Below are 23,339 nucleotides of genomic sequence, written 5' to 3'. Positions count from 1 at the left end.
TCTCTCTCTCTCTCTCTCTCTCTCTCTCTCTCTCTCTCTCTCTCTCTCTCTTTTAAGGGTGACATTAGAGAAGAGAAGCTGCCACAGATGTTTTCAATGTCTCTCATTCTCAGCTGTGAGTCTACAGTCATTGATAACACTGCAAAAGAAGCTTGCCTGCCCTTTATAGTCAGTGACAGCATGGATCATGCACTGCCACATGGTTTCTGGCTATGGCATGGCCATGGCCATCAGCATCGATTCAGGTGGTGGCACAGTTCACAGACATCTCCATGGCATGGGCATGGCCATGGCCATCAGCATCGATTCAGGTGGTGGCACAGTTCACAGACATCTCCATGGCATGATAGCCCTTTAAAAACTCTGGAGTTTTGAAAGGTTTTTGTTGGAATGATGCTGAATACTGTAATGCCAGCATTTGGAAGGTAGAAGCGGGAGCAGAGCAGTAGGCCAGCCTTGGTTTTGTAATGAGTTCCAGGACTACCAAGGCTATGTGACATCCTACTTCTTAAACACAATAAAAAACAAAGCAGCAGTAGCAGCAGCAGCAACAACAACAACAACAACACACACACTTTAAACATTGAATTCTTTTCTCAAATGCAATATAATTTACTACAGATTTCACATTTTGTTTTGTTTTGTTTTGTTTTTCGAGACAGGGTTTCTCTGTATAGCCCTGGCTGTCCTGGAACTCACTCTGTAGATCAGGCTGGCCTCAAACTCAGAAATCTGCCCGCCTCTGCCTCCCAAGTGCTGGGATTAAAGGCGTGCACCACCACCGCCCGGCCCAGATTTCACATTTATAACATCATTTTTATTTATAAAAATTGAGCAGTGAAACATGTGAGGCTTTTGTGGAGAACACACACACAAATATGAATGATATTTGGAGAGGGTCATGATGGCTTGCTCCTAGAATCCCAGCACTTGGAGGAATGAGTTAGGAGGACTGTGAGTTTGAGGCCAGATGGGTTACATAGAAAGTACCAAGCTAGCTTGGCTAAGACTGATTTCAAAACAAAGACAAAGAAACAAACAACATTTGAGGGATAATTATTGCTCCCTAATGGTCAGCCCAAATATTCAAAGAATTTGTGCACTGTAGCCATTAGGAGAGAGTCCCCTCCAAACCTCTCACATTTCCTCAAGGCCTGCAAACTGACACAGCTTTTGTTCAGACCGGCTTCTCAGAGATGTTTGCAGAGCAAACAGACCTGAAAGATACTACCGCTTCTCCAACAGAAAGGCGCATTTGTTTTCTGCTAGTCTGAAAACAAGAGTGTCTCACTCCGGGATAGATGGCATGGTGGCCTGAAGACATCATGAAAGCTTCCGGTCCCTCGGTCTTAGGGTTCTGCTGTACACAACCCTGGGAGTGGGTATGCAACTGCCAGCAATGGTATGATCTGCAGGGACCAAACCACAGTGGTACTTTGCCCACTGTCATTGCAAAGAGGCATAAGCTAGCTGTCATGTCCTGACCTGGGGTTTCTTATTTTCTACATGCAACCAGGAATGGTTATGGCAAACTTGCTGGCAGTCAAGTATGGTAACATCTCAGTTGGAGACTAACAGTTCTTTTGTTTGTTTTTTCTGTTTTCTTTTTTCTTTCTTTTTTTTTTTTTTTTTTTTTTAATCTGAGATAGGGTGTAGCCCTGGCTGTCCTGGAACTCACTCTGTAGACCAGGCTGGCCTCGAACTCAGAAATTCTCTTGTCTCTGCCTCCCAAGTGCTGGGATTAAAGGGATGCGCTACCACTGCCTGGCAAGATTAACAGTTCTTAACATGAGTAACTGGGTATTAGCATCACCTTGCTCACATAAACTATGGTAAAAGATGACTGTTAACCCAGTAATGTTGGAATCACTGGATACCTCAAATACACGAAGGCGAGAATACTTATAAGAGTCAACATAGCGGCGGCTGGGCGTGGTGGTACATGACTTTAATTTCAGCACTAAGAAGGCAGTGGAAGATGGAGTTCGGAATCTGAGGCCATCTGGTTTAAATAGTGAGTTCCAGGACAGTCATGTTTATATACAGACCCTGTCTCAGACAAAATAAAATTAAATTTAAAAAAAATTCAAAAGTGTCGATACTGCACATGTGCTATGGCACATATATATCACCCTAATAATCAGAGGGAGTATGAGTTTAACGATAGACTGACCTGTAAAACAAAGCTCTGCCTCAAAACAAGAAAAACAAGATTCCATGAAACCACTACTCACGCAGCACAATTAAACTAAGAATGTCCATAGCATAATGGAAAATGTCTTGCTACAGTTTGCCAAGTGGCTGAAAATATTGCAAGCTAAAATTTGAATCAACTGGTAGAACTGAAGATACTCGCTTGTGTTCATGCCTATAATGCCACCACTTGGGAGACAGAAGCTGAGGCCATTCTATAGTAAGTTCCCGGACAGCTAGGGTTACATAGACCTGTCTCAAAATAAACAGCCTAAGTCACCAACCCAAGTAACCAACTGACCAGCCTCGGTTTGAAAAGTGTTTGCTAGGTAGAAACAGAAAAAGACAGGTTTAAAGCTGTGCTGGAGAGATGAACCCAGTAGGAAAATGTTTGCCAGGGAAACCATGTGAAAGGTCCCTTTGGTGGGCCTGCCGTCTCATTCCTGGGAAGGTAGAGGCAGGGCAGAATCCCTGAGGCTTGCTGGGTAGCCAGTCTAGTCAATCTATGAGCTCCAGAGTCAGCGACAGACAATCTCCAAGAAGAAAGTAGACAGCGAGGAAGATGCCGGAAGCCAAGCTCTGTCTTCCATATCAGTTACATCAGACAGGTTTATTCACCCAGCCCCTCATAAAAAATTAAGTGCACGCCCCTTCCCCAAGCCAGGTTATTTATATATTTCCATTCATTTTAGTTGTTTATCTGTGTGTGTGTGTATGTGTGTGTTTGTGTATGTGTGTGTTTGTGTGTGTATGTAGTGAGTGTCACGAACATGCAGATGCCAGGGGAGACCAAGAGATGGCATCTTGTCCCCTGAAACTAAAATTAAAGGCAACTGTAAGCCATCTGATGTGAGTACTGAGAACCAAACTTGGTTCCTCTGGAAGAGCAGCAAGTATTTCTAGTTTGTTTGTTTCTTTGTTTGTTTGTTTCCAAGACAGGGTTTCTTTGTATAGCCCTGGCTGTCCTGGAACTCACTCTGTAGACCAGGCTGGCCTCAAACTCAGAAATTCACCTGCCTCTGCCTCCCAAGTGCTGGGATTAAAGGCGTGTGCCACCACTGCCCGACAGCTAGTGTTTCTAAGTGCTGAGACATTTCTCCAGCCAGAAGTATTTAAGAGACATCTCTACCTCCCTATCTGGGAGTCTGCATCAACCATTTCAGCTGCTCTATATCTCATGTCGTTAGTATTATAGTGGAATTAATTATGCCTGCTGGGTATAATCACTGAAAATTGTAAGGAAAACCAAATAAATGATGTATTGGATGCTGTGTAATCTCTAGAGGCCAGACAAGGTGAACAGACTGGCTATTGTCACTTGTCATTAAGCTGCTCTCTCATGCCAGCAGGGCAGACGCTCACAGCAACACAACATGGAAAGCCCTTTGTTCACTGAACAATATTTACTGTGCCAGGCACTGAGAAAGAACAAAAGAACCATCCTGGGACACATGGTGGAGAAGATAAGACACACAGAAGGACGCTGCCTCACTGGCGATGGCTTCTCCCTTTGGTTCCTCTTCAGTTAGAAGAGAAAATGAAAAAGACCAGTGGGAACCCTCAGACCTCAGGGCATTTATCCATTACCTTCTTCAGTCATGCCTGAAGCCCTACACGGGATAAATAGGCTAGGGGCTGGAGAGAGAAATTCTTACTGCTGAGAACATCAAGGTCCTTTGGATGACAACAAAAGAACCCAACTAGACAAACAGGCTATTCATCAGTTGTAGAGGGGATTGAACTCTACATTAAGTCAGGTGAAATTAGACTAGAGAAGTCATCCCTAGATTAGAAGAGAAAAATCAAGGTTAATATAAAGTATGCTCTTCATCAGCTGGTTAAGTATGATTATAATATTCTAACACTTTCCCCTGTCCTTTCCTCTCTCCAAGTCCTTCCATGTATTAACTCCCACCCTCCTTTGAACTTATGGCCTCCTCTTCCATTCTTATTGCATGCGTATATGTACATACATGTCATTTATAAACATGATCTTCTCAGTTCACGTGATGTGATTTGTATGGATGTTTTCAAGGCTGACAAGTTGAAACTGGACAACCACAACCAGCTAGTGTTCTTTTCCCTGGGGAGGGCCACCTCTCCCACTCCCAGGTTTCCACCGTTGACTATGGTTCTTTGTGTAGGGTTGTGTCTAGTTCTTTGTGTCGCCTGAGTTCTTCCCTGTCTACTTGGGTGTGTTCACTGCCATCATCCTTGCTCAGCTCACATTTGGACAGTCATGTTGCCATGTTGCAGACAATTTATGGAGGTCGATTCTGACATTACTAAAAACACAAACTCTGATCCTCTCTGGCTCTTATGATCTTTTTTTTTTTTTTGCCCCATCTTCTGCAGTGTCCTGAAAGTCTTAGGTACAGAGTGCTTTGTAGATATATCTCATTGGGACTTCAATTCACAACTCTGCATTTTGATTGGTTGTGGTTTTCTGTAGTAGTCTTCATCTTTTGCAAAGAGAGGTAAGTCCTTACCCTTGAGGAGGGGTAAGGACTACACTTATTTACCTGTCAGTACAAGGACAAATATTTATACATTACAGTTACAGAATATGCTGGATAAGTAAATTACCGGTTGTAGATTTTCCCCCAGTAACCATGACTTCACTAGCACTGAGTAGTTACCTAAGTTAGCTCATAAAAAAACAAAACCAAACAAACAAAACACCAAAGTCAGACTCCCTCTTCCTCCTCGGTCTTACACATGCTAGGCAAGTGTGTTCATTTGAGACACATTCCTGGTCCTTACTCATAGCTTTCGTCAAATATTTACCACATAATTGGCAAGGCACAGGTGGGCTAGGCTGGACGGGATACAAAGAAGTCAGAGGTGTCAGTGGTAAGGTGCGTGAAGCATGAGCAAGCCCCATGTTCACAACTAAAATTGAACCTAAGCTCTTAATCCTCTGGTTCTTTTGTCTGACTTCCTAGACCTTCACTGTAACCCCTGCACCCACCTACCATGGAGCGGATGACACTAGTGTTATCTTTTATGTGACAAATAGGAATTTTTCAGGATGTCCAAAGCCTTGCAAGACAACCAGAATTAAGGAAAGGCATTCCTTCAGAGCTCCATTCTCAAAACGTTGCCCTGGATAAAAATAAAGATGGTTGGAAATGCTAGAGGCAAAAGAAAAGCAGACCAGCTCCGAGACATACCTCTTAGGAGACTCTAGACCTGCCAACTGAGTACTCCTAGGCTGTATATGGTATGTTTCAGCTTCCTGAAAGCTAAACTATGCTCCTCAAAGATCCTGCTCCATGAAGGGCACTCAGCACTGACTGCCTGACATGACCCTAGCCTTTCCCCTGTGCATAGCACGCACAAGGCTTAATCTTCAGATTCTGCAACAGTTACATCTATCAACTACGGAAAAGGCCATGGGCATCCCTTGATGGAAAACATCAAACAGTGCTCCTCTGTTTTCACTTCTGGAGTTTTGTTCAATTGTCTTAGGTAGAGGGGATATGATTTTGGTAAAGTATCACAAATCTTCGGAAGCTAACTTTTAATTTTTGGCAACAAGAGAAGCGACTACGTGACAGAATCCTCTCCCACTAAAAGAACAGTTATGTAACCCGCCCACATGGGAGAGCCACACTGAGGTCGACATGGGACAAGGTAGACAGATGGGCTGCTCTAGCTCAGTTGATAGACCACTTGCCTGGTATGCATAAAAGCCCAGGGTTCTATCCTCAGCACCGCAGAGAATAAGGAAGGAATAAGGATGCACAGCTGGAATCTCAGCAGACAGAACCAGGACGGTCAGAAATTCACGGTTATCCTAAGACTACACAGGCCTGGGATACAACATGAGATCCTTTCTCAAAATAAATAAACACTCAAGCAAAAGAATAGAGCCCACTTCCCTTTCCCAAGTCACGATGGCAGTGGACCTACTTTTCATACAGCCTCTGTCCTCTCATGAAGGCCTTCACCTCATTGTCCAGTGGGAAGGTCCCATCATCCTTTCTAAAGCGGTAGAAGAGCTTTACGTCCTTGAATTCCTTGTGCTCATCACACACTGAAACACAATACACACAGAGAGAGTGTCATCACCACCATCATCATCATGTGCTGAAAGGCCCCCAAAACTCACTCCATCGTCCATCCCAACATCTTTATAAGCATGACCCTGGAACAGCATGAGTGTCAAAGAATATGAATAAGCAAGATGAGGTAACATCCGCCTGTAATCCCTTTGGAGGCTGAGACAGAGAAACACTAGTTCAAGGCCAGCTGGGGCTACATGGTATGATCCTTTTGTTAAAAAATCAAAAGTGTGCTGGGCGGTGGTGGCGCACGCCTTTAATCCCAGCACTTGGGAGGCAGAGGCAGGCGGATTTTTGAGTTCAAGGCCAGCCTGGTCTAAAGAGGGAGTTCCAGGACAGCCAGGGCTACACAGAGAAACTCTGTCTCAAAAAACAAACAAACAAACAAACAAACAAACAAATTGCTTTGGTCCTAGTGTCTCTTCACAGGAATAATTAGTGACTAAGACAGAGACTATAACAGCCAAGACTCAACAGACAACCAAAATGTCCCTTAACCTAATAGATAAGGCTACAGTGGCCCATACAGGACACACTATGCATACAACAGCAAAATGAGGAGCCAGGGATAAGGCTCTTGATATAAGGGAAGAGCTCTTTAGGGAGGGAGAAGATAGAGAAGATCATGAATATGTGTGACGAGAAGACAGATGTGGGCAACTAACTCAGAGGGAGAAGAATCAGCCAGGGGTGGAGTGGGGAGAGGTATGAACAGTGGGGGGTATCTATGGTAACAAATTACAGTGGCACACATTTATGAGATATCATGTGGAAACCTCTTGGTTTTCCTGCTAACATAAAAAAAAAAATTCAGAGAAATAGACTAACAACACTGGTGAATTCAACAAACGGCATGCTGCCCAAGTTGCAAAGAGTAAACACACATCCACACGAAGGCTCAAATATGACACGCAGTCTAGAAAAGAGTATGAAAATAACCCGGGTACCTCATGCAGGAAGGATGCGATTGGGAAGAGGTACTGAGGAGATACTTTAAAGTAAAATGTTTGCTTATTATCTAACATTTGATCTTATGGAGACAGGGTCTCACATAGCCCAGACTGGCTTCAAACTCATTATTTAGCCAAGGATTTAGCTGAGCCTTGAACTCCAGATTCTACTGCCTCTGCATATGCCAGCACTCCCCGCCTTTATTTCTTCATGGGTCTTTACTTCCTCTCCAGCCCAGCATTGGTGGTTCAGGGATAAAATTCTCGCCTATCATTTCCTCTCCAGACACCTTGATGGTGCCGCCTCACTCACCATGATGAATGATGCCCCGGTCAGCTAATTTCTGCATGAGTTTTATCGCCGTCTCTCGGTCAGAGGCCTCCTTGTGTTCAATGAGCCAGTCAATCAGTTCTTTTGCAACAAAGCAGTTTGGGTAGGTTTTGAGATGATGCCGTCTGTCTTTAATAACCTTTTCTTCATGGAGCCGCAGCCTGAAAAGATGAACAAGAACTTGAGGAATGTTGACGGCGAAAGGAATTCCTAAACCAAATCAATCCCATAGAGAAGTATATAAACAGATGGAAGGTTGCCATCCAGCTGGGACCTGCTGGTCATCAGAGATCATGCATAGTCGTCTACATAGACATTCATACATTCATATGATCTATGTGCATTCATACATGAATTCATATGATACAGACTCATACATGGCTATGAGTGACCTGTTAGTAACCTGTTAGCAACAGAAGCATTCCTCAGAAAATATGGACCAACACGCTCCTCTTTGGGACCATTTTCTTTTTTCTCCACTAGAGACCTCAGTTATGTTTTTGTTGGTTGGTTGCTTTTAGAGACAGGGTTTCATGGGGCCCAGACTGGTCTCAAACTTGATTTGGATTCTTGATCTTCATGTTTCCAGCATAGAGTCCAGGCGTGTGCTACCACACCTAACAGACTATAGCCAATCTTAGTGAGGCTTGTTTCCACAAGGTGAACTGACCATCTTACAGTGATTAACTCATGTAATGCTCACAACAATCCACCAGAAGTTAGAACTACCCTCATTCTTTTACAGCAGAGACTTAGGTCCTACAGTTAAATGACTTGTCTAAACTCACACAGCTAACAAGTCCTGAAAATGAGATCTGAAGTCCATTGTTGTCTCTGAGTGTCATCATGCTGCCTCCAGCTAGAGATGGATAAATGAAAAGTCATACAGAAACTGATTAAAGCTGTTGGGCACATACATACATACATACATGCATGCATGCATGCATGCATACATACATACATACATACATATATACACACACACATACATGCAGCATACTTCCAGGCTGGTGGCTTAGGAGAGGAAAGTGCTTTGTGGCAGCTTGACCCTCCCTTTCAATGACTTCACAGAGGAATCATGGACCTACCTTTTCTTTAAGGTTTCTGACACATCCTTTTTTAAATTATCCTTGCATTTTCTTTCTTTTCTCAAATAACCGATGACCCTCAAGGTCCCCTCATTCACTCCACTCATCCAATTTATATGCACCATGATGCATCCTCTGAACAGCTCTGAACTGTCTTGGGAAGCGAGTATACCTCATAAAGGATTGTATGGTTCTGGCAAGGATTTCTGAGCCTCTTGTTTCTGCCTCCCAAGTGCTGAGTACTGGTATACACCAGCAGGCCTGATTTTCGGTATGCCAGGCAAACAGTACACCAATTGACCTATATCCCCAGCCTTTTGTGGGGAGGGGGACAGAGTCTCTTATAGCCCATGCTGGCCTCAAATATGCTATGTAACTAAGGATGGCCTTGAACTCACAATCCTTCTGCCTCTACCTTCCAAGCACCGGGATTATAGCACAGCATACATTTCCAACCCACTTTGAATGGGTTTTGATAACTCAAAAGTTGTCCCAAGTAGGGAGTATTTTTTTTTTTTTTTTTGGCTTTTCGAGACAGGGTTTCTCTGTGTAGCCCTGGCTGTCCTGGAACTCACTCTGTAGACCAGGCTGGCCTCGAACTCAGAAATCCGCCTGCCTCTGCCTCCCAAGTGCTGGGATTAAAGGCGTGCGCCACCAACGCCCGGCTTAGTAGGGAGTATTCTTGACTGAGATCTCCAAGACTTGGGTGGGTTTTGCTATCCTATTGTGATGGTTTGAATATGCTTGGCCCAGGGGGTGGCACTATTAGGAGGTGTGGCCTTGTTGGAGGAAGTGTGTCACTGTGGGGGAAGGCTTTGAGACTCTCTCTGTAGCTGTCTGAGAGATTCAGTCTTCTGACTGCCTTTGGAACCAGATGTAGAACTCGCAGCTCCTCCAGCGCCATGCCTGCTGGATGCTGCCATGCTTCCTGCCATGATGATAATGAATCGAACCTCAGAACCTGTAAGCCAGCCCTGATTAAACGTTGTCCTTTATAAGAGTTGCCTTGGTCATGGTGTCTCTTTGCAGCAATGAAAACTCTAAGATATCCATTACCACAGATCAAACAGTGTTCTCAAATTCATACTGCCTCCTCAGCTAACTTTTTTAACTCCAATTACTCTATGACTCTATTTTGGGAATGGGTTTCTAAAGATGGAGTTAAGAGCTAGGGGTGGAAGTCAGAGGCAGATCCAAGGGTCGGGAGAATGGGTCCTAATTTTCTATGACTGGAAATTAGGACAGGTATATGAAGATACAGGAAGAGTGTCACAATCTGTACACCAATGATGCATCACGGGAGGCCAATACATCTTGATTTTTGATTTCTAGCCTCTAGGACTAAGAGAAAATTCTAAACCTCACGGTCTACTTTGCTATACGGGCTTAGCAAGCTAATACGGCCACTGAAAGCTGAAGACTTCAAGACCCTGGAGTGGCCTGAGAAGACAAGTCTCAAGGACCCAGGCTCTGCAGAGGCCTAGGCAATAGAGATGGGAAGTAAGGATAGGAAGACGAGTTCAAGTGAGTTTCTGGTTCATGCTTAATACTGTAATAAACACTTTCACATGTGTTAAATGATCCGATCTAAAAGCTATTCACCTGACAGAAATCTCGTTTTTCTCACTTGTAAAAAACATGTGCATGACCATGTGATCTCTTGATGGCGGATGTTGAAATTCCTGCTTGATCTAACTTCTTCCACCTCTTTTCAGCTAAGTTGCACTCTCCCCTCTCTTGGGAAAATCATCCTTCCTCGTCCATCAATCCAAGCAAGCTCATATGTGATTGGTCTCAGCCCCAGCGTGTGATCTCGGCTTAGCTGATGATAGCTTGCTGTATATTCCTTGGGCTCTATGTTTGGTTCATGAATTACTGTGTAATTTAGACAAGGCAATCCTGAAGCTTTTTTTTTTTTTAATAAATCCTTGGTTGTCACTAAGCCTGATGTGCCTCAGATGAGTATGGTGATGGATGCCTGCATTCCCAGTAGTGGGGTACTGCTGCAAATGTGGGCTCCATTATAACACAGGTTTCAACCAAACAAATGCTTACAGCTATAGCTACTGGCCATTCTTGCCATGATCAAGACATGCATCCCTAGGAAAAGCCTTAAGCGCAGAGCAAAGCAGTCATACTATAAAAACAGATACAACACCCCTTGCAATGGACAAAGAGACACCTTGTTGGTTGTGACCAGAGAAGATAGCAGTCTGTTGTTCATCCTAGCCTGATACCTGGCTTGGTGGCCAAAGCTGTCTTATGCCTAGGACTCATAAAAATCAAATCAAATCAAATCAAATCAAATCAAATCAAATCAAATCCAGGGAGTACATCACAGAAGGAGGAAGACAGAGACCTGTGGACTGCTATGTCACTTACCTGCCATCCATCCAGTACACAGCATAGGCAGGGCATAGATGTTTGCTCAAGCCACGCCACCAAGCACAGATAGAGGATGTCACCCAGGGGCCTGCCAACCACGTGGCCAGGATGTAGCAGGGGCTGTCACAGTGTGCAAGTGTGTGGTGGTCAAATGGGAGGGAAAGAGAAGTGGAGTAGCCTGGGCATTATGAAGAGAGACGGAACTGGAGACTCAAGGGTGGAGAGGAGTAGCCTGACGTAAGTAGCCTGTCCTGCCACCTGAGGCCATGGTGAAGTCCCAGCCAGAGCTTCTGCTGAGGGCCATGTCTGAGTCCATGGCTATGCAGTGGCAGGTGTCTGTGTTGATGTCCGTGGCTCATGTTACCACTAGAAAACAGGGGGATGTCCCTGGTCTGGGCAGCTGCCAGGGACCATGTGGATGTCCAAGGGCTGTGCATGACTAGCCCCATCCCTCACTGGATGCAGTGCTCTGGAGAGCTTGCCCATCTCTCACAAGTGGCAGCATTCAAGAGAGCAGGCCCCATACCTCACCCAAGCAGCACAATAGTGCTGACCCTGGTTGGTAGGGCAGGCACAGGGTGGGGGTGGGGGGGAGGGAGGGGGTTGGGAGGGGCAGGGTATGAGTATAGGAGAGCTGACCCTGCTACTCATGTGTTGTGGGGTAGCATGGGCACAGAGGTGATGTCTACCACCCTTGCCACTCCCAGCCATCAAGAGAGCTGGCCCTGCCTCTCATCAGCTATAGCACTCAGGAGAGGGGGGCCCTTTGCCTCACCTGAGCAACACAATAGAGCTTCCCCTGATCGTGAAGGTACAGGTGAGCCAGCCCCAAGAGTGTGACAGCAAGAGAGCTGGCCCAGCTGAGAGTATGAGAACAGAAGAGGTGACCCTGCCTCCTGCCAACGGAGGCATTGGGTGGGCTCGCCAGAGCAGCGTTGGAGAGTGCGCCCTGCCAGTGCTGATAAGGGAGACGAGGCTGACCGGCTCAGCTACCACTCAGGCTCAGATCCAGGTCTCTGAGTTGGCTCATCCCAACAATCTCTATCTGTGAATGGTTGGGATGTGTGAAAGGGCCAGTCCCATTAGCTCAAAGCTGCAGGATTTCCATGACCCAGGACATCAACAGGACAGCCAGGAGGAGTCCTGGTGAGACCCAATATTTATGGTGTCATAGAAGGCAGAGAGCTTGAACTGACTTCAATGAGTGAAGTGTGACTTCACTCGCAAGTGAAGATGTGTGGACAGAGTGGTATACTGCCGGCCACACTGTGACAGTATAGCTTTCACAGTGAGACGTTTTCTAGGCTTTAGATTTTTGGGGTTTTTGTTCCTGTTGTTTGTTTATTTGCTTGTGTGTTTTATTTTGGGAGAAAGTTTGCAAGGGCAAACGGTGTATATGAGGGTATGGGGAGACGAGCCGGACTGGGATCCATGATGTGAAATTCACACAGAATTGGTTTAAGAAAAAAACAAAACAGACACAAACAGATCAAGAAAAAAGTTTTGTCATAGATGACAGAATATACCTGCAATTTCAACAGTCTGGGTACCAGAGGACTATAAGTTTGAGGTCTGCCTAGGTTAGAGAGAGAATTTATCTCTAGAATACAAAACAACAATAGCAAAAAGAACTCTTTCCAAGAGCCTGAGCATCTGAAATCAACAGTTCACAAAGCCGGTAAACTTGTAATTAAGTATCATGAACCCCTACTGTGTTCTCTATCTTTTGGTGAGGATAAGTGTCTATTTTTACTTCCAAAATGGTCAAGTCTCTCTTCCACTAGATGAGTTAATGGCTCTATGACACTGAGTGTTGCCACTTTTGTGCCTCTGGAGAACTTATCAGCAGTCAGAGCTGTGTGCCCTGAACACTGTGGTCCCAGGGCTCCTAGGGCAGACATTTGATTTTCATGTCTCTGTGTCCCCACTCTACTCTGTTGCTGCTATTGATACTATGGTTCTTAGTACTTCATTTGTGAGATGGCACCTTACCGCGTAGCCTAGCTAGCTTGCTGACATGCTCATTTACTCATTGCGTTTGTCCCTGAACTCAAACAGTTCCCTACATCTGCTGTTTCTATTCTGCCACGATCTGCTAATCTAGCTAGTATAAAACCACTAAGGAAGAATTCAGGGGCTGGGAAGATGGCTCAGCAGTGAAGAGTGTGGGTTGCTTTTGCAGTGGGCCTGTGTTAGATGGTTCAGAACCTCCTGTAGCTTTTCTCCAGAGGATCTGACAATCACTTTTGGGCTCTACAGCCATCTGTACTCACATGTGCAAACTGCTACCTCCCCCACATATACACGTAATTATAAATAAAATATATCTTTGTAAGAAGGAATTCAGAAGTTTTGGCAGAAGCCCGGTGTGAATGTCCATAAATAAGGACAATGAGTGTTTGGGGTTTTTGGCATCTGTTCTCATCACTCAAGGACCATTTTGAGTAGGAATAAATAACTGATGGCAAATGTTGATGCTTAATTTAAAAATTCAGCCATTTATAATTTCCTAAGGCCCAAGGGTCAAATGTGCTATAGGGATCACTAACGAGAGGCACGTGGTAAAGAATCCACTAGTAAGAGACATAGGATTCCAGAGACAGGAGAAAGCATCTAAGAAGCATCATCCGACAGGCCTAGGAAATGCCCATGAGATAGCAGTGATGAAGCAGGATGGTCTGATTAAAGAAGGATGTAGGTAGAAAAGTAGACACAGAGGATCATCAACTACATAAGGCCCTGTTTCAGCAGCAGCAGAAACAACATGCATACACACACATACACACACATATAAACACCACCACACACCCATACACATATACCTACAATATCACACACATACATCAACAATACACAAACAGAGGGAGAGAAGAGAGAAGAAGAAGGAGAAGGAGAAGAAGAAGAAGAGAGAGAGAGAGACAGAGACGGAGAGAGACAGAGTCAGAGACAGACGAGGGAAAAAAGTTTAAAAACCCAAACTTCAGAGAAACAACAAATAATAATTCTTTTATTATAAACACAGCCAAAATACTCATAAGACCTACGTATACTAAGGAACAGTTATTCATTAGCTCTGCAGTTCAAATGTTATTCAGTACTCTACATCTAATCTGGCAATCGAATAAGGGATATGTTTTATTAAACATGAAAGCATATTAAGATTAATATTTTATGGGGAAAAGAGGGGATTTACATTGATAAGAGTGAATGATCTGAGTCCTTACTCCTCTAGGGAAAGCTACTTATGTAATCTTGTTGAAAACACCCTGACTCATTGTGTTTATCTGCTTCTTCTAGAGAGTACTGTGGCCCACATGGTTAGATCCAAAGCCTACACTTGCTGTACCAGGGACCAGGTGAGAAATATAAACTAGAGTATAAAATCTCTCAGCTCTTAATACTGAGCTAAATGACACAGAAACAGAACTGTGAGATGCTCATCAGGTAGAGGCACATACTGTGCAAGCCTGGAGACCTACGTTCAATCTCTCAAACCCATACAACAATGCAAGAAGTAACTCCACAAGGTTATCTATCCTCTGACCTCTACATGTGCACTATGGAATGTATATACACACACACACACAGAGAGAGAGAGAGAGAGAGAGAGAGAGAGAGAGAGAGAGAGAGAGAGAGACACACACACACACATATACTATGTGGTGGTTTGAATGCGCTTGGCTCAGGGAGTAGCACTATTAGGAGGTGTGGACTTGTTGGAGGAAGTGTGTCACTGTGGGGGTAGGCAATGAGACCCACCTCCTAACCAGGAGGGAGCCAGTTTTCTCCTAGTGGCCTTCAGATGAAGATGTAGAACTCTCAGTTCCTCCAGCATCATTCCTGTCTGGATGCTGCCATGCTCCCACCTTGATGATAATGAACTGAACCCCTGAAACTGTAAGCCAGCCCCAATTAAATGTTTCCCTTTATAAGAGTTGCTTTGAGCCCGGCGGTGGTGGCGCATGCCTTTAATCCCAGCACTTGGGAGGCAGAGGCAGGTGGATTTCTGAGTTCGAGGCCAGCCTGGTCTATAGAGTGAGTTCCAGGACAGCCAGGGCTACGCAGAGAAACCCTGTCTCGAAAAACCAAAAAAAAAAAAAAAAAAGAGTTGCTTTGGTCTTGGTGTCTCTGTACAGCAATAAAAACCCTAACTAAAACACATCATATACACACATAATTATAATAAATATTTTTTAAAGAGACAGATGGAAAACATACACCACATTTGGCTAGAAGTGGCCAAACAAGGAAAAAGGTAAAAACGAGTTCTACGTCTGTGCACACAGATGAGCATGTGTGGTTTGTGGTGTATGCATGCATGCATACGTACTGCTGTTTGACATAGGGTCTCAATACGTAGCCCAGGCTAGCCTCAAACACAGGGTACTCTGTCTCCATTCTTCTGGAGTGTTGAAGCATGTTTGAATGTTTTTTTCAAAGTTGTGGGGCTGGAGAGTCTCACAAAGTTGTGAGGTTGAAAAGGCCTCACCATAAGTCTTCAGAATTAGCATACAAGAAAAACCTGTTGGCCAAGAAGACTGCAGGAATCCTAGTGGCCCAGATCTCTAGAACTGGTGGAAGCCATTGCAGCAAATACAGAGACACACCAGTGTCCAAATATGACCCGTGACTCCCAATACTAAAGCATATACCCCTGGGCGGAGATTTAAGATGCTGATAAGGCAGACACCTGAGGAATGATACTGTTTGAGTTTCTAAACTTCCTCCCCATTCATATTAACTCCCTTCTTGGAAAGTATACTGGTTTTTTATAATAACATATCCTTGCTTCTGATACCATCCACATGCCTCTGTTCAGTGTTTTGATCTGGGACACAAGAACCCAGACCCTCTGAGAGGTGCCCACTCAATCCTGATGACTACTGCTGTCAGTACTAGCCAAGGAACTAAGCAGAGATTCTCCAATGACAAGGTCAGAGAAGCAGCTTCTCAGCACACAGAAGCCTCATTGCTATGTGGAACCATCTCTGCCTTAGCAAAGCAAACCCAGGATGAGAAGCTGCACGAAGGCCTAGAAGCAAGGCTCCTTCTGGCTACCGCTGGCCCTTACACTATGGAAGAGTAAAAGAGACAGTTAGCTATTACATTTAGTGTGCTGGTTTGAAGGAGAATCGCCCTCATAGGTGCAAATATTTGAATGCTTAGTCACTAAGCAGAGGAACAGTTTGGAAAGGATTAAGAGGCATTGTCTTGTTGGAGGAAGGGTGTTACTGGAGGATGCGGTTTCAAAAGCCCCCACTAGGCCCAGCTTCTCTCTCTGCCTGCCTTCTGCCTGACAATCAGGATATGAAGTTCTCAGCAACTGCTCTAGGGCCATATTAGTCTGTTTCCCGCCAACACGACCATGGGCCATCCTTCTACGAGTAAGCAAAGTACTCAATTAAATGCTTTCCTTCATATATGTAAAATAAACTTGATCTATGGAGAGAGACGCCTGTTTTACATGTAACTATAAAGGGGAAGGTTATGGAAAATTCTAAAGCAAAATAGTAACAACAACACACACAGACATACACACACAGCCAAGGAAGGAAGAAAGGAGAGAGGGAAGAAAAGAGAGAGGCGAAAAAGGCCAATCTGAAAGAAAACACAATCTGTAAAATAGAATTATCCTAACATATAGTGAACTGTTAACAAAAAAAACAAAAACAAAAGGGCCAGGAAGATGGCTTAGTGGATTTTACCTTAGTGGGTTAAGCCTATGTTGTGTAACCCTGACAACCTGACAACCTGAGGTCAAGCCCTGGAAGCCATGGCAGAGAGAACCAACTCTCTAAAGTATACACTTGCCAGACTCCGTGGCATGCTCCTTATAAAAAAATACATAAATAATAAAATTGTAAAAAAAAAAAAATACTGGTGCTTGAGAGTCCCCCTATGTGCTGGGCACAGTTATAACTCCTTCGTAGGCAGTGGTCCCATGCTGATTCCCTAAATAATCCGAACACTGCAAATGGTACCTGAATGCAGTTACAATTAGCAAGAAGATGCTGAGCCCTAATTTTATTAAGCCCTAAGTTAGTTCACCCAAGTACACTGACATCTTCACAGGGATCCTGCTAATGAATTCAGCGACAATAGCAGTGAGTCATTTGTTGAACAGGCACAGAGCGGCAGAATGCAAAACACTAATTCTTAGACAGGCTGTCTGTCAGGAATCCAAGAATAATGAAGGCCAATTTATTTAGAAATGTAAATGTGGAACAAAATGCCACATAATTCAGCGGGGGAGGAATATGTTAGGCGCCAAAGGAGGAGTTGCAGCTCTTGTACCCTTTCCAGATTTAAAAAAAAAAAATAAAATTATTAGGTAGTGTTTATCTCGAAATACTACAAAAGAGGAGAACTTCATTTACTATCCTTCCATGACCCCCGAGTGCAGTTCTAACGCAAACTTCTTCATTTCCACTGACCCATTCTGCACAGTGGGAGCAGTGTGACACCTCATCCCCTCTGGCCCTACATCCCTCCAGAAGCTGGTATGTTTCTTGTTTAAGGAAACAGTAGCTGTGTGTTGTTCGGTGGTAAAGAATATAAGAACAGCCGGGCAATGGTGGCGCATGCCTTTAATCCCAGCACTTGGGAGGCAGAGGCAGGCGGATTTCTGAGTTTGAGGCCAGCCTGGTCTACAGAGTGAGTTCCAGGACAGCCAGGGCTACACAGAGAAACCCTGTCTCGGAAAACAAAACAAAAAAACAAAACAAAACAAAAGAGTATAAGAGCTTATCTAAGCAAATACATATAAGGCCCTGGGCCTATCCACCAGTGCTTGGGGTGGGGATGGGAGACTGTTGGACTGGGGCTACTCATTAGTGGTAGAGCTCTGGTCTAGTGCACTGGAGGGCCTAGGTGCAATTCCCAGCATTGCAAAGAAACATCGCACAACAGAGCAGCCAGGTCAGGTGGCTCACGGAGGAGGCTGGCAATGAGGATTGCTATAAATTCAGCGCTAACCTGGGCTACGCTGTGAGCTCAATGCTAGCCTCGGCTATCTAGTAACACTGTCTCAAAAACAAACCAAGGGAATCAGAGTAGGTTTATTGAGATTGCTTAGAAGATAAAGGGACCTGGCAACCTGAGTTTCAAGTGACTCCTCCAAACTGTCATCTCCACGTGTACTGTGGCATGTACACACACACATACACACACACACACACACACACACACACTACAACAGATATATGCTCCCTCTCTCTTACGAACACACACTAATAACAATAAACATTTAAAACTGGGAGCAGATGGTAGGAAGAGGGGAGAAAGAGGGAAAAATTATACCCAGGAACTTGGGAGATAAATTTTGATATTTTTAGATGTTACCAGGGGTTACACATTCTCGATACCTCTGCCTCCATCTCTTCTTTTATAGCCAGAGCCAGAAAACTAAAAATGAGCAGTGGAAATGGAATACTCAAAAAAAAAAAAAAAAAAAAAAAAAAAAACCTACTCCAATTAAGAGATACAAATTTTCACACTGCAAGCACACCATGTTACTGTGCCTGGCCCAGCGGATGCTGAGACACTTGGTGGACAAATGGGATTTACATTATACAATATTGTATACAGTACACAATATAACTAGTCACGGTGCCAAGAAGGGAGAGGCTGGCTACTAAATAGGTGTTTCTGTCACATAACTTAATCACTGTTCACTAATGTGCAGTTTATCGAAATCTTTCTGGTTTTGTTTTGAGATGGGGTCCCACTGTGTGGTCCAGGCCAGTGTTGAACCTTAGGTACACCAGACTCAGCCTTGTGAGTGCATGGATTATAGGTATGTATCACTTGACATGATAGACTTAAAATTAAAAACAAACAAACCCTCCCCAACCCCCACAACAACTTGTTTCCACTTTCTGTCTTTTGAGACAGTATCTCATCCCACGGCACTGTTGTGAGGTGTACCCTGAGCCAGACCTTCTCTTCTTCTGTTCTGGCAGTGAGGGGATTACAAATCCACATCACTGTGGATGATCAGTGTAGAAGCCTGTGCCACCACGAATGGCTTGCTGTGGGATTGCATACCTGTCCCACTATGGCTGCCTGGCTCTATTTCCATTTTAATGTACTGGAAGTAAAAACAATTCATTTTTACTCTTTTTCTCTTTCTGAAGTGCTAAAGATTGAACCTGAGCCTTGTATATGTCTGACAAGCAGTTTGCCTAGCCCTTGATTCTTCCTTGGTCTGTCTGTCCTTCCTCCCTCCCCCGCTCCCTTCCTTCCTTCCTCTTTTCCTTCCTTTGTTTCTTCTTCTTTCTTCTTTCTTCTTCCCCTTCCTCCTCATCCTCATCCTCCTCTTCCTCTTTTTCTCTCCCTTCCCCAAACTGAAACAAGAGATAGTTTATCCTGGAGCCATTCTGACTAACCGAAGCTCAGAAATACAAACTTAGGTTACCCCAAATTTCATGTTCCATTATGGAAGCAGTTTCATGAAGTTTTTATAGTTTTATAGTTTTGTTGGGGACATCAGAGAGGCAGGTACAGCAAGATGGCAGGAGCTTTTCGATAGGCTCAAGACGTCATCTGATGTCTTTCTTAACTTTTAGGTTTATAGAAGCTGAGTTAATAGATCCTGAAAAGTTTTAACTATTAGGCACAAGATGCTATTAGTCACAAGTTTCTTTCCAGGAGGGTTTTGTTCACAGTGCACCCTGTTGGCCAAGCATCACAATTTGTGCATGCGGGAGCCACATACTATTTATTAAATTTTGTGAGGCCCCTTGTAGCTAGGAAGGCTCCTCCCTAGCATCTGATGTAGATGAGAGTGAGTAGTGGGGAGGTCAGAGGTCTTCAGGAGAGGGAACCGCTAGTTAAGGCCATTAGGGAAGAAATGCAGGGATCATATCAAAACTATCAGCCATCATGATCCGAATCTGAATTTTTTGCACCCTCTGTAGCTGACATGGCATTTACATAGGACACAGGATGACTAAACCTAAAACTAAGTAACAGTTTCACCTAACGGAGTGAATAGCCTTTGGCTCTTTGACACAAAGTCTTGCCTAGAGCTCAGGCTAGCCTCAAATTCCCTTACCTTTCCTACTAATACACCAGCCTTGAACTACACTATTTCATATTTTCATAACTTTTGTGAAACAGGGTCTCATGAATCCCAGGCTGGACCTCAGTTTGCTACAGACCTAAGGATTATATCATTCACCACCATGTGTTTATGCAGTGCTGGGATCAATCTAGCATTCCTTGCAAGCTAGGCAGTCATCTATCAATCGAGCTATAGCCCCAGGGTCGTATTTTCACTTCTTTTTTCTTTTTTAGAGTTTCATTATGTAGCTCTGGCTGGCCTAGGACTCCTCTAATGTAGACCAGGCTAGCCTTAAATTCATAGAGAACTGCCTGGCTGTGTTTCTTGAGTGATGAAAATCAAAGTTGTGGGCCACCACACCTAGCTTAAAGCCATACCTCTAAATATAGCATGCAGCCTGGGTACAATGGCCTGCTTGCTGTACCCAACATAATTTTTTTTTTTTTTTTTTTTTTACTTAAAACCGCCTTCCTCAAATCCAGGCAAGGCTCAGAATCCCTATCTATGTCCCTTTCCTAGAACAGAGTCTGAGCAATAGGTGTCCCTGACCTAGATGGTCCTCACCTACTTTCATGGGTGGGCTAAGATAAAGGACAAGGACACTCAGTCCTTCCCATTCCACCTGGCAGGAATTAAGTGAACCTAGTCAGATGCCTCTGTCCCCCAGTTAAGACAATACCTCCAGTTTTCAAACTGTCTTTGTGCAAAGAAACACTTCAACAAAGAACAATATTGAGCACTCTGGTTTAAAGGAATCTTGGCAGACAAATCCAGAACAGTTCCCAATTTTCCCACACATACATTCTAGATCCTTAGTCTTCCTAGAAGTCATGAAACAAAGGTTTAAAACTCGTAGGCCCACACTGGCCATGGTGGGCCTCTGTGATTCAGCACTTGGGGAGAAGGGGAAAGGTAAGTTAGATGTTTCAGGCTAGCCTCAGCTATGTACGGAGTTTAAGGCTATACTCTGTCTCAAAAAAGCAAAAAGAGAAACAGACAACCACAGAACTAGCAAAGTGAGAAGACACCAAGGAAATGGGACTGGTTGATTTGGAAAAAAAGGAAGGCTGACCAGCACAGAGAAACAGAGAGGGCATGCCTGAAGCTGGCCATGAAAGCTGGAGTGGGTTTATCCTTCAGTTTTCTAGATTTTCTTCCAAGACATATGTATCCTTTCAATAATTTAGACTTGGGTGGAGGGGTGGGAATCATATGACTTTACCCTTTCTGTTCGGCTCTGCATTGATAGATTTCAGAGGTGCCGGGGTGGGGGTGGGGGAGCCAGGGGGATACATATTCTAAGACACTCTCTATATATTCAGGGGCTTGTGTGAGCCTGGATTCCGTGGATCCGAGACCTTGCAAAGCTAGGATCTAAGCAGGCTTGCCTCGCTGACCAAGGCTCTTCTCTCACCTCCCATCCACAAGTGTGTCTGCTTTGCATTGGGAGCATTCAGAACGCTTCTTTAACCCCTAGGATGTAACCCAGCCTCCGTACTGTGGCTCAGCAGAGATCCATGTCTGTGTTCAAGTCATTTTCTCTTCCGTCCTTTAATAACTCAAAAACCTCGCTCTTCCAAGGGCAGCCTTGCAAGGGCACCTGCTTGGTGAGCGTGTTTCCACACTGAGATCAGCCTTGCTCCTGCTCTCCCTCAAGGTCTGAGGGCCATTGGTAAAACATGTATCACACTGCATGACCTCTGATCCAATCACAGACACTAAGGGAACGCTGCTTATGAGCTACTACAATTCCAGTGACAGCAGAAAGCAATGAGTCTTGATAATAATAAAATCCATCAGTGTGACCTCTGCACAGTGGGACGTTCAGGTACAACAGCCCTTGGATTCAGAATCAAAAGCCCCTTTCAATATACCAAAGAAAGTAAACGCCTCTATTTTATTTGAATGTTCAATCCCACTGGCCATGGCATTTAAAAAAAATAAATAAATAAAACCACCTTCCCATCATTCATCTCAGACAGCCGGTTCACAGGCTTTCAATTCAAGGTGATTCTGTAATTTTCTATTCCTGTCTCGCTAACCAGCTGCCTAAATTGCATCAGACAGTTCCCTCTCCCAGTCCTGAGAGAACAAACATTACTGAAGGCAGGGTATTAATAATACCTTCAAAATCACTGTCCATCTCATAAGAAATGTTGGAAATATTTTTTGAGAAAAACAGCAGCTTATGGGACCCAGAGAACAAACGGGGTAGTTAAAATTGCTGATTGTTCTTTAAAAATTGCGTCATGAATCTCAACCAAAGTAAACAGTTTGAGCAAACAACACAGAAAGCCAACTAGGGAGCCAGAGTACCCTGGTGACACAGGAGTGGGTGACTTAAACCAAAGCTGCTGACCCTTCCAGATGTTCTAAAGTGACCAAAAGCTGTCCTCTAGGGATCTGAGAAACCAGAGAAAGTTGTTCTCTATCACTTGTCCTTGAAAGGGTTGGAATCCAAAGCATGAGTCTAAAACCAAAACTACACTTAATTTAACAGACAGCCTCCCCTTTCAATGGTTGAATTTGTTTTATAATTAAAACCTTCCAATGTTTCTTTCCTTGTTTTGAGACAAAGTCTCACAACCTGGATGTTACTAGGTAGGCTAGGTTTGTCTTGAACTTGCTATGATCCTCCTGCCTTAGCCTCTCAAGTGCTGGGACTACAGTTATGCACAACAACACCCATTTGCATAAAATGAAAATGAAAAGTCTTTCTAGGTTGGCATGAATGGACAATTACTGAAGATGGGAAACTATCAATGAACTGTTGAAGCTAGCTGACAGATAAATGAGAATTTGGAAAATTATTCTGATGTTTGGAATTTTCCTCAAGTGCTACATTCCCACGGAACCTGATCTTTCTAGTTCCTGTGTATTTTTGCTTTGTGTGTGCATACATGTAGCTTCGTAAACATATTTCTAGAAGAAATAAGTCATGGTACATATTTTACATAATTTTGTTTCTTATTTATTCATTTAATTAATTTAAAGACAGGCTTTATTATGTAGTGAGACTGGACTGGAACTTGCTATGTAGGCAAGCCTGGCCTTGAACTCATAAAGATCCAACTGCCTCTGTGATCGTCATTAAGTGCTTGTGTTTGACATAGTTTTGCTTCAAGAAAAATGGTCAAAATTTTCAAGACTGATTAAAATAATAGAGCAGGTAGACAGGAATAAAGACATGAAGAAAAGTGCCAAAGGGATGGCTCAGCCGCTGAGAATATATACTCATACACTGATCCTGTAAAGGCCCAG

General features: G+C 44.0%; 1 protein-coding gene across 2 annotated transcripts in view; it reads right to left on the bottom strand.

The window, feature by feature from the left end:
• Positions 1-23,339, bottom strand: part of Deptor (DEP domain containing MTOR interacting protein) — a 140,936-nt gene that overhangs the window by 91,082 nt on the left and 26,515 nt on the right. For both annotated transcript variants that reach the window (XM_028765341.1, XM_028765345.1), the window contains exons 2-3: positions 7,524-7,702; positions 6,109-6,232 (exon numbers count right to left, since the gene is read on the bottom strand). In XM_028765341.1, the coding sequence (XP_028621174.1) occupies positions 6,109-6,232; positions 7,524-7,702 (303 nt within the window). The remainder of the gene's footprint in view (positions 1-6,108; positions 6,233-7,523; positions 7,703-23,339) is intronic.

The sequence above is a fragment of the Grammomys surdaster genome, unplaced genomic scaffold (assembly GCF_004785775.1).
Source record: "Grammomys surdaster isolate TR1022 unplaced genomic scaffold, NIH_TR_1.0 63, whole genome shotgun sequence".
In the NCBI taxonomy this organism is placed as follows: domain Eukaryota; kingdom Metazoa; phylum Chordata; class Mammalia; order Rodentia; family Muridae; genus Grammomys; species Grammomys surdaster.
Note: the sequence above shows the minus strand (reverse complement) of the source record. Positions and strands in the feature narration are given on the sequence as shown.